Source organism: Apiospora aurea (genome assembly GCF_038362705.1).
Source record: "Apiospora aurea strain CBS 24483 chromosome Unknown utg000005l_segment0_segment0, whole genome shotgun sequence".
In the NCBI taxonomy this organism is placed as follows: Eukaryota; Fungi; Ascomycota; class Sordariomycetes; order Amphisphaeriales; family Apiosporaceae; genus Apiospora; species Apiospora aurea.
In genome coordinates this window covers 5,661,816-5,673,551 of record NW_027117392.1, presented here as the reverse complement: position 1 = coordinate 5,673,551, position 11,736 = coordinate 5,661,816, and the positions used below count along the sequence as shown (strand labels likewise).

The 11,736-nt window shown below is 53.4% G+C and overlaps 3 protein-coding genes across 3 annotated transcripts; 2 read left to right on the top strand and 1 right to left on the bottom strand.

Moving 5' to 3' along the window:
* Window positions 1-5,453: 5,453 nt before the first annotated feature.
* Window positions 5,454-7,803, top strand: PG986_008274 (uncharacterized protein; the record flags this gene model as incomplete). The annotated part of the gene is made up of 4 exons (XM_066844496.1): window positions 5,454-6,362; window positions 6,412-6,734; window positions 6,793-7,137; window positions 7,197-7,803. The coding sequence occupies 4 exons, from the start codon at window positions 5,454-5,456 to the stop codon at window positions 7,801-7,803; spliced, it is 2,184 nt and encodes a 727-aa protein (XP_066700608.1).
* A 518-nt stretch (window positions 7,804-8,321) lies between these two features.
* On the bottom strand, window positions 8,322-9,390 carry PG986_008273 (NAD(P)-binding protein; the record flags this gene model as incomplete). Its single annotated transcript, XM_066844495.1, has 2 exons — window positions 8,322-8,932; window positions 8,964-9,390. The coding sequence occupies 2 exons, from the start codon at window positions 9,388-9,390 to the stop codon at window positions 8,322-8,324; spliced, it is 1,038 nt and encodes a 345-aa protein (XP_066700607.1).
* Window positions 9,391-9,851: 461 nt separating this feature from the next.
* Window positions 9,852-11,719, top strand: PG986_008272 (6-hydroxy-D-nicotine oxidase; the record flags this gene model as incomplete). Its single annotated transcript, XM_066844494.1, has 6 exons — window positions 9,852-10,060; window positions 10,116-10,453; window positions 10,501-10,562; window positions 10,634-10,773; window positions 10,913-11,116; window positions 11,230-11,719. The coding sequence occupies 6 exons, from the start codon at window positions 9,852-9,854 to the stop codon at window positions 11,717-11,719; spliced, it is 1,443 nt and encodes a 480-aa protein (XP_066700606.1).
* Between the last annotated feature and the right edge of the window lie 17 nt (window positions 11,720-11,736).

Sequence of the window (11,736 nt, the reverse complement as noted above, 5' to 3'; positions counted from 1 at the left end):
GTTCTGGCGATATTGACGGCCGGTTGGAAGCGATGGGATCGAAAGGCGCCACCGCCTCGGGACGGGCTGGCGGGTTGACTCCGCGGACATACTAGTTTGCATTGAGGCATGAGCTTTCTACGCGCCCGCTCGGTCTCATAGCATGTCGGTTGCTGTGTGTGCGTTTCATCGTAGTAAACGGAGAGGTGTGTCTTCGGTAACGATGTCGTTCGAGTGTGACATAGTAGGCATGGCGTAATCCATTGCCTTCGATTGACTCTAGACAGACAGGAGTCGTGCGATCATTTGCCTAACGGGGGGGAAGGCGCCAGGCAGTTGCTGTGTTTTTGCTGGGCGTCTGTACCAGTCTAGGTGCAAACTCTATATCGCAAACGAAGTCGATCGAAGTTCTCAAGGTACATGCGTGTACTTAGGCAGGTGCGAGTCCTCATGCTGATCCGTCGAGCATTTCGTCGGTGATCATAATATGAAAAAGGCAAATTCCGCTGATGTTCGAATGTTGCAGGCCCTTTTTCTTTTCGAAAGCGAAAGGGGTTGCCGATCCGTGCCGCAATGTAGCGAGGCCGATTGCTGCAAACACAATGGGGAGAGTTCTACCGTAGCGGAAGCCTTTTTCGGGATGAATGACGGCGGCACAGGGGCATATCGACGTCGGATAGACAATACACCAGCATCATTTCCTTGCTTGCGGCCCTGACGGCTGACAAGTCGTCGCGACTCCAGAATAGACTCCTGTCCCATTCTATGGCCAGTTCCTCTCATCTGTCAACTACCCCCCATCCCTCGTATTGACTGCGACTCCACCCTGGATCACACTGCCTTTGTGACAACTGATCGCACGCTCGGAACTGGTTGCGCAGCCGAACAATTAGGGAAGGGTACCCGGGAGTCCGTGGAGGGCGAGAGACGTCTTGGAGCTTGCAACTTCCAAGGCGTGCTCACCCAGCTTGACAGGCTACACATAACTTGAGAGGAAGTATACCGGTTGGCTCGACTGAACATCCATCCGGAGAAACAAATCTCGGCTCGGTCCAATTGTTCCAAGGCGCTTATTCGGGTCGAGGTTCTGCGATTCCTCTTTTGGAATCTTGGGATCCACCACTGGGTCGTATGAACAACGTGGACAGCTCTAAGGCTTATGCCCCTGGTGACAGTCCAGTCAAGCTAGACAAGTTCGGCCATGGTCCATGTAAAAGCAAGGGTAGCGGCAAGTCAGCACGGGTGGGAAGAGAGGCAGGCGATCAGCGGGAATAGAGACCCTGTAGATACCAAGAGACATGACAAAGTCCACGACCGTCACGCACGTGTCCAACATGTGGGCTGTCTCATAAAGAGGGCATCCAAGGTACGTTCATTGGGCATGTATCACGGTCCCCGAGCGTATTCTCAGACGCCTATTATGCACTTGCCTTGGATCAATATATACATGTAGATTTGCCAACTCACACACGTGAGGTATTTCAGCTTGCGACTGACCCCAGGTCCCACTATTGGGGGTTCAGGGTCTCACCAGGGTCCTTGGAACGATTTCGTCCATAGACGTCGACATTTTCCCGGAGAAAACACGGCAAGTACCTATGGGTATGGGCTTGTTTTTCTCTCCTTCCCCCTGACCGCTTGCACGGCTCCACTGTCATTGACCATGTTGATTACGAGCCTTTCGTGTTTCTGTCAGCTCCGATTTGCATATATTAGTGCTGAAGATGCTGCCCGTGCTAGCGTTGCTTCCTCGCGGGGCTGAGCAATCCAAGGCCCTATGCCTTGGTCGATGGTGTACTTGTGAGCGAGAATGCGACATGGAATGGTGATCAGTATGTATATAGCAAGCTTTAGGCGATGAAGATGACATTGGCTTCTCCTAGCCAATGAAGGCATTGCCTGATGTATCATGCAGCAGACAACGCACACGATCGCTGTGTTCCACTTTGCACCCCCTGGAGTGTGCAGTGTCAGGTTTTCTAAGCAAAGTTACCTTGGAAGAGATTCCAGCCTCCACACCATATACATATAGTATCAGGTTGAAATCCACAGCAGTTTGATCCAAGTTCCCACAAAGATTGGACGAGATCACCACATCTCGTAACATGTGGTAATGCCATATGCTTGACTGGACCGACAGAGGGCGAGGTATGCAAAGCGCGCTAGAGCTGTGGTCTATTTGAGACAGAGGTTCGCATAGACAATTCTTCAATGTCTTTTGGGAGGGTTACGGGTTTTGGTGATGAGGTTAGAATGACCTTCTGTCTGCGTTGCAGCGCATTGTCTTGCTTTGGCACAGGGCTTTCAGGGGCTCCACTTGGAGCTTATGGGGAGAACTTGGAACAAGATCACAGGATTGTCGGCGAAAAGCAAGTAAAAAGGACATGAGGTTATTGATAGAACTAGCAATTACGGGCCAGTCTGACGCGATGTGATCTGGTAAAAAACCAGCGATTCTTCAGCGGATACAGTGCTTACCTGCACTCTACGGTTGGAAGGATCTAGCCTTGGTGTCCCGCAGCATCTAACCGAGTCTAGTTCTAATGCTTGTCTTCTTCGAGTGTATTTTCTTTTTCTCCAGCCTGGTCTTCTTAACCGCACGTAAGCCGTGTCGGAGATGAGCTCCAGAGCCAAAGGTTTGCGTTCATGACCCATGTGAGGAATTAACGCTGGAAGATGAACCGGACCAATAGAGAATTGTCTCCATGAGGCCCGGAGCAAATGGTGCGGAGGCACGATGCGATGCGTCGAGTATCGTCGATGACCATCCAGGCTTCTCGATATATATAGTTTCTTGGCGGAGTAAGTAGTCTTCGCTGTGTCCGATGGACAACTCCGCGGACTGATCGGGTATATAAACCGGCCAAGTCGGCTCGTCGATTTCTAAGAAAACAAGCAATTATTGTCTCTTAGACAGTATCTATGACGCTCTGAGCCGTCCATAAAATGTGAGATAGGTCCGCGTCGGGCATCGAACAGCGGAAAGCGGGCTGCACCTTTCTGGCAAGCAGATCTCAAAGTTACGAGTGCATTCGCATGTCTCTGGAAGGAGGGCTACGCCGGCCTGGCCTTCTCAGCTTTGCGCTACTTGCCGGAGAAAAGATGAGAGATGGACCGGGTGGCATGTCGAGCCACTGGCGACAAAGCTGGATTGGAAAGTGTGCGGGATGAAGTCTCCCAAAAGCTGTGTCCGAACTCAGGAAGCAGAAACTGATGAAGTGATCGGGGAGGAGGGGCGTGCTCCAGGAATCTCTGCCCAGGTGAGACTATCTGGTGGTATGGCATGTATGTAAGTACCCACACCACAAGACATCAAGGTAGGAAAGATTAGGTAGATGGATCAGAAGCCCCGCACGTCCTCAACGTAATCTCAGACATTGCGATGGGCGACAGCGATATAACGCAGACCTATGCCCCATCCCCAGTGGAGGCCTAGTTAGGGGTTTGCTGGACCCTTGGAAACATGTAAAAGCGACCGATACGTGGTTGGTCGACAGATCTGGAAATAGGCGCATGCATACCGACGCCGTTGACGGCCAGAGGCTCTGGTGAGTGCCATAAGTATTCCCTTGCTGTATATGATGCCTAAGGCATGTAATGCTTGCCCATCTTGAGGAAAGAGGGCGCGCGCCGGACCGCGCATACGGATATAGCCGTGCTCTTTGGGATCCATTGTTTTCATCCAGACCACCCAAGATTGGCGCCTGATGAGCTAGATCGATATGTACTCTGCAGCAAGGCCCATAGTAGTAGGAATGTCGTTGATCCCTGCAGGATCTCGAAAGTTCTGACACACCCTAGACAGCTGCTGCCGCGGTCTACCATTGGGCCAACATGGCAGGAAAAGGGGAGCGATGCACACAGCATCTGTGCTGCAATGCAACCGGTAAGCCTCTGACTCTCTCGTCCAGGCTCCAGGTAGTTAGTTCCTTCACAGGCTGGGCGAATCGGAGGCAGTCCAGATACTCGGTAGCAGACCAGCCCACCAAGTACCAAGAAGTGCTCCGAGTGCTCGTCGTCGAAATCGGTTTAGGTAGCCCATTTATATACGTAAGATCAGCCCGCCTGACAAGAAATCGTTTGGTTACCCCATATGCTATATCTTTCGTCAGATCCGGAGAAAGAGGACAAGTGGGAAATCCATATCCGAATGGCCTGGCGCAGACTATAATCTCCCTTACCTCCACCATCGGCCCAAGGACGCACCTTCGACGACACAGCATAGAGCGAGCATCAGTCGTTCCCAAGGCGAGTAAGTGCCTACATACATACATACATGCCGTAGCCATGTACGCGACGTCATCGACTGCTTTTCTTCCCACATAAATGTCCGTCTGGAGTTTCAAATGGTGCCTGCTGGGTTCCCACTCCGGCCTAGCATGGCTGCATTCGAGGTTGGCTCGAGATGGTGCTGTTACCTCGTCGCGAATGGGGGTCGATATACTTGGGGGACTAACACATTCGGAGAGAACGAGCTAGGAAAAACATTGGCTAACCAGGATCTTGTGGTACAGTCAGCTGGACCAATCACCCGCAACCTAGGCCGGAGGACGGTCCGGACGCCAACAAAAAGTCAGAACTGAGCAGTGCTGCCAGGCTAGAGAAGCCTAGGGCCCATGCAAGAAAGAGCCGCACGACCGACATTCGAAGGCACGGCCGAAACAGTCCCTTCCTACTTTAAGTAGGTACTACTACTCCTGTCTTGGTCACAGCACCGTGTCTTGGCAGGGGTCTGTCTCATTGGAGGCAAGGCGCCGCCTTACGGGCTACCACCTGACGGTCCAGTGCTCCAGGGCTATCGGAACATCAGTACTTAGCCCCGAGGTCACATTTTGGTCTCCTCTTGCTGGTTGCTGGTAGGTGCTGCTTCCTACTGATGTATCGATCGATGTTCGTTGTTTCCCCGTTACGGGCATTGGCCCCTTGGATGCGAATTACTGCTCTCGGACCGCGAGAGCTTACGCCGTCGTGAACTTCGCTTTCTGTTGTTACCTCGGCGGGTTATATGTGTCGAAAGTTCTCCACTCAAGTGTGAGCAGTATTTCGCATTCAAGGGGGCCGCATATGTCATATCCCAATCCCATCCCTCTGGCGCCTTCCTGCAGTCCTGAATTGCCTAAGTGTCTGATGCTGGGCAGTTGGTAGGCGAAAGTCTAACTTATGGGACTTCCCTTTTCGCACTTGCCCTACCCACCTGCCTTACATCACATCACATGGCAACAAACACCCGTTCATGGCCTTCCGCTCTTTAAATGGCCCATGCCCGTCATGACATCCCATTCATCGCAACCCCGACATCCATACCCTACCGGCATTGCAGGCCTGCCGATAGACAGTCTGCCCTATGCTAGGCGGCATCATGCATTGGCCTCGAGCCGAAACCTTATGCCAGATAAAGGCGGTGATATAAATGGAGCTCTGACGTCGCTAGGCAGATCTATCGCGCCCCCAAACTTCCCATTATTAAGTGTTAGATGGAGCGCCGCTACGTGCCCATCAGACCAGCCGCCGTTGCATCCCCTGCTGAACGGCAGGGCCAAACGCCCGATGGCGAGCAAACCTCGGCTCCCAAACGGCGCCGCATCGGTGCTGCTTGCGAAGAGTGCCGCTCAAGAAAGGTTGCTTGCGATGGCAGCCGGCCTTCGTGTACGCCATGTGTTGATCGCAAAGTCGAGTGTATCTATAGGCTACGGAAAGATGGCCCGCGTGGTCCGTGGTTGGACCACATTGAGCTCATCGAGCGACTGTCGAGTGCCCCTGAGCCTGATGCTTTGGGCCTGCTCCGTCGCTTGAGGGAGTCTACTGACCTGTCTGCTGTGCTCTCATCGCCCGGCGGTGGCAGCCAGGACAAAACCCGCTCTGCCAGCCTGGCTGCCAATCGGCCTCTGCCACCACCGACCTTTGCTAAGCTTGAGTCGGAGCTGTCGTCACTGCACCCCATCGCATATCCACGTCTGAACCCAATTGATATCAGGGCTATATGTCGAGAAGCTCAGGGCGAGTTTGAATCCCGAACCGAATTGATGACTGCAAAAGGTGACACGGCGAGTGTGAACAATTCATCGCGCCTTTCAGGCTTTCTTGTTTCAGAGGCTCCAAATGCGGCCTTCACAAGCTCACGCTCACCCTCTCTGACACCGTCAATGGATCACGTACGAAGCCCTTCACTATGTGATAGCCGTCTTCACCAGCTGCGCATGGATTATTGGACCAGAGTGCCCATCAGTGATGAGCTTGCCGCACGTGTCATATCCTCGTATCTGGTTAGGGAACATCCCATGCTGGGCTTTTTCGATGCTGACCTCTTCGTTACTGACCTAGTGGAGAGGCGTCTACGTTTCTGCACCCCATTTTTGCTATCTGCACTGATGTATTATGCATGTGTAAGTTAGTCGAACATGCTATGTTATTCCCCACTGACCGATCAAACAGCATCTATATGCTGCCAATGATCCCGGAACGGTGACCATCGCCAACGCTTTCTACGCTGAAGCAGAGATGCTATGGACTTCGGAACGGGCTTCTGACAGCCTCGCAACTGTTTCTGGTACTCAGCTTCTTCGCACAATGGCCCTTCTCCAAAGTAAAGACCGGCAGTCCGTTGAGTTTGGCCGTGAAGGAAAACTAATGGCTGTGAGATTGAAGTTGTTCGGCGCCGCTCATAGTGCCGGAACTGCATCTCACTTTGCTAAACTGTCTGCAGAATGGAAGAAGGCAACAGCACACACTGCCTGGGGTGTCTACAATTGGCTGACGTAGGCACTCCCGCTCCTATGATTTCCTTTACGGCGCTGACCACCCCTACACATCCAGACTCTACGGCATCTTCGAGTCCGACTATGACGCCATACCATACACCCCCATACTCCCGATACCTGGAGAAAGCATAACTGATGAGGTCGAAAGATGGGGAGTTATCTGGCCAGCCCATCCGTTGCCCAGTTATGCTGGCTACATTTTTGGTCCATTGTGCAAACTGTGGACCATAGTACAGGAGGTTGCCGCTGTATACATCGTCAAGTCAGGCACTCTTGTAGCGGACAGGATACCTATGTCCTTTGCCGAATCCAAATACCAGAAACTACTAGCATGGTCCGACACATTGGCAAGTACTTATGCCTACGGGCGCCAAAGCCCAGCCAACCTTTTGCTATTCCAGTGAGCTTTGCAACCCATGAGTACTGCAACATCATTCAGCTAACCTGGAGGGTGAATAGCATGTTCTTTCATGGGGCCGTCTTGAACGTCTTTCGGCCCTTCCAGCGCCGTCCACATGACTATAAAATGGAATCATTTGCCTCGCCCGACAGCTTTCCCACGACCGCCTTCGTGGCATCACTCAATCAGCTGAAACGTCTGCTGGTTCTGACTCACCTACACCATTCGCCGGACGACCGGTCTCCTTTTCTTGCGAGTGCGCTCGTCCAACTTTTCTGTGGCATCTTAAAGAACGTCAACGATGCTGAGTGGAAAGAGTACTTCGATCTGTGTATGATGGTGGGCTCCCAGCTCTTCAAGTGGTACCACGTTTTCGGCCCCATACTTCAGGGCACGTTGGCTATGGGTCTGCGAGATGGCGCATTGACGAGTAAGGAGGCGCTCGATCTGTTGCGGAGATATGTCTCAGCCGACATGCACGACGAGCCGATGGAGGTTATCATGAGCGGAGCTGCATCCACGCTCGATCTCGACTTGGTCATGACGGATCCTACGGACGCGATGACGGAATCGTTGGCACGGCAGTTTGATGAGCTGGTGTTGTTCTCTGAGTTTGCCCATGTGGATGGCGACCATCAAGGTGCACGGCCACACAGTAATGCGTAATGAGACTACATCTTCAGTAAATATCATCTTGAGGTTGCATGTCTGCCTACTATGCATGTAAGCGTCGCCATAAATGTAACCCGGGTACCATGCCAAGACCAACTCAAGTGGCTCAGCCAACAGACGCTTCTTTTATCACCAACACATAATAACCCCGCCCGTGTAGTATGGCCGTTGGGATTCGGGGTCTAGAAAAACCCTCACCCTTTCCTGATACTCTGCCATAATGTTGTTCTAGTTCGTTGGCTTGGTCCTCTTCTTGGATAATAGCCATTCTACCCAAAGTGGACTACGGACCGGAGATCAGTGTGCGAAAAGATAGACATCGCTGCTTCCGAAACAAACCTGGGAAGGAAAGACGAGAATAGTAATGCTTTCTAACTAAGCCGTCTGAAAGAGAGTCACGAGGTCGACGAAAGGCACAAGAAAGCATGCAGCGAAATTCGGGTGCTATTCCGGCGCTGGAGTCATTGTCCAGGCCTTTCATCGTCAGCTAGTATCAGCGAAAACCCCGAAATTTAAAATTTCAGGGCCGTATTGCCCGTCGTTACTTTCGTCCACTCGAGGGTCTTGGCCCATAGCTTCTCCTGTTTCCCCTCGTCCAAACTCTCGGGGGAGCTCTCCTCCTTTTTCAAGTGAGTGAAGAAGCCTCGCTCGCCGGGGTGAGCTGTGCCCAGTGCGAGCTTCATGACGTCCTCGCCGGCTGCACGTGAAGTACGCATGGTCGGGCCAGAAAGCAAACGCAGAACAGACATGAAGGGTTGAATCACGAAGCGCTGGGCCACTTGCAAAGCCCCTGGAGTGTTGGTGCGCAAGGCGCGGGAATTGGAAAGGTTACCAGGGTTGATGGCGACAGCGGTGATATGGCTGAGGGCCGGATCCTGGGAAGTCCAAGAAGACGGCGTCAGAACAATGATGGGCGTGAATGGGAATGGGAATGGTGCGCGGAGACCTACATTCAGCAGATGTCGATTCAGTGCATAGGCCCAAGAGGTGATGGCCAGTTTGGAGTTGGCATACCTCTGGAAGCAGAGGGCGGCCTTTTTGTCGGCGGGATCCGGGGGCGGCTTGACCAGGCACTCCAGGTCGGGAGGGATCTCTGGCGGGATCTTCTCCAACGAGTTCTTGCCTGGCCAGTGGGCATCGCTATAAAACAGCACGACGCGGCCGCCAGAGCCAAAGTGGCCCCCGAAGCCTCAGGATGAGGCTGGCGTGGGCGACATGGTTCACCTGGAAGGTCTTCTCGTACCCGTCGTCGGTGAACTCGGGGCCTTCGACGAGGTTCCAGTAGAAGGCATTGCAAACGATGGCCCGGAGAGGGGGGTATTGAGCGTTGGCGATGCCTTTGGCAATGTCCTCGGCAAAGCTCTGCACGGCAGCAAGATTGCCAAGGTCAAGCGCATGGACGGAGGTCTTGACGCTGGGGTGTCGCGCGAGAATCTGACGCAGATGGGCAGTGTTTACATCAAAATCCGAAGGATCCCGGACGGTGAAGATGGCGGTGATGTCGGGGTGTTCTTGGAGGAGGAACTCAGCGGCTGGAGTCGCCAGAGAGCCATTGGCTCCTGTGATAATGACGGTTCCCATGGCGTCACGAGATGGGACTCTGGTAGAGAAGTCCTGGCGGGATATCCGGATACCGGAAGTGAGAGATTGGATCAGTTCACGTCAATCAGTAGCAGGATGTTGGAGTTGCTAGCTCCGGGGTACAGAAATAAGTACGTATATATGCCCACACCATAAGCACACACTTCCCAGCTGTAAGCCCAGTTATGACCGGTGATCGACGTGACCATATTTCTCTTTGTATTGCCAATGTGACATGCCGCCCCCTTGCATACGCAGCCCCTTCTGCCTCGTAATTCAAATAGCCAACAGTGGTGACCGGATGGCGCTATTAACCCCAACATATTTACCGGCTGCTATGCTGTTGGTATTGCCCCCCGCTTATCAATCTGCAAAAAACGGCCATTGTTGGTTTGACCACGGTTCAGTTGGCCATCGCCTATTCTGTCCCGCCCGACAACAAGTCTGCCACGCAAAACAACATGGACGCCCGCTTCAGCGAACTTTGTTCCAACCTGGCCTTGTCAGCCCCACGGATTCACTCCCTCAACGATGAATTCGCCGAGTCTGCAACCGGCTCACACTCGCGCGGGTCCGGCCTGGAGCAGGCCTGCCGCGCCGCCGAGATGGCCCTGGGCCCTGAGCGCGTCGACACCTCACCCCTGAACGCGACCGTGGTTCACGAGAACTGGTATATCTATCCATCACCATATTCTAGATCACTATCTATGGACCATTGAAAACAGGTCCCAAGCATGCGTTGCCAACCCCTATTGCATTATCCAACCGGCAAGCGCCGCCGACGTGTCAAAAGCCCTCCAAATTCTCCGGCACTTTGACATCAACTTCGCCGTCCGCAGCGGCGGTCACTCGTCTAACCCCGGCGCGTCCAGTATCGATGCAAATGGCATCTTGCTGGACCTGCAGCATATGAATGCCATCAGTCTGAGCCAGGACAAAAGCACCGCCAGCCTTGGGGCCGGGGCTCGGTGGGGTGACGTCCTGGAAGCTCTTACTCCTCAAGGCGTTGATGTCGTGGGAGGCCGGATCCCTGTTGTGGGTGTTTCTGGGCTGATACTGGGTGGTAGGTCGCGAATCTCCGTAACTTGCTTGGTAGCTAAACATCTGTAGGCGGCCTGCATCATCTTATGGCGGAGCTGGGAACCGCAGCAGACAATGTTGACAACTTCGAGGTGAGAGCTTGCAAAGAGGAAGACTAAAGTTCAGGCCTCGTCGATTGCCATTCGTATTGACTCTGTTATAGGTTGTTTTGGCTGACGGCACTGTGGTCAATGCCAACGCAAAGGAAAACAACGACTTGTTCTGGGCCCTCAAAGGAGGCGAGCCAAACTTTGGCGTCGTGACACGATTCGATGTCTATGCAATTCCGGCTCGAAAGATATGGTACGAAATGAGAGTCTACTCTGTAGACGATCTTGCCGCCGTCTTGGGTAGGTCTTCGTCGCATCCATATCACACCCGGATCCGTTTACTAATCTGCTGCGATAAATGCCCACGTCGCCTGGCAGAACGATGGCGCAAGTGACACCAAGTCCACCACAAGCCTGATCATGACGCCCGACGCCATCACCGCCGTCCTCCAGTACTCGGCATCTGTCGAAAGACCCGAGGCTTTCGCTCCATTCTACAACTTGGAACCCCTCCAGCTCGCTGTGCCGTCGACCATTGGAACGTTCCAGTCATTGGCCACAATCCTCGGGAGCGTAACCCCCAACCAGCCTATGCGGTAAGAGCCCAGCCTGTCCCTATAGTCATGGACTACTCACATATCGCACATAGGCATGACTACCGTGCAACTAGTTCACGCATCGACGCACAGTTGTAGGAGGACATGTGCAGTTTCTGGCGAACCAGGGCACTAGCGGTACGAGACGAGACAGGGGCAAACCAGACCTTCGTCATCCAGCCAGTCATCCCCAACGTGGCTAAGCAGGGGGTGGCCCGGGGAGGTAACCCTATGGGCATCCCAACGGAGAATCATATCTGTGAGTTCCCATACCTTTCGCATTGGCTTTGCCTCTCGACAACGCTAACGAAGCTGGGCGTGCCTAAAGGGTGGACAACACTCGTTGACTGGGCTGACCCCAAAGATGACGAAAAGGTGCGCTCGGTCTCCATCGAGACCACAGAACAGTGGAAAAAACTTGGACAAGAGCGCGGCTTGCATATACCGTTCCTGTACATGAATGATGCCTCGCGGGATCAGAACCCGCTCGCTACCTATGGGGCTGAGAATATTGCGAGATTGAAGGAGATCTCGCTCAAGTATGACCCCACACAGCTCTTCCAGAAACGCCAGAATGGCGGCTTTCTTTTGTCCAAGATCTAGTGTAGCCCCTCAATCTG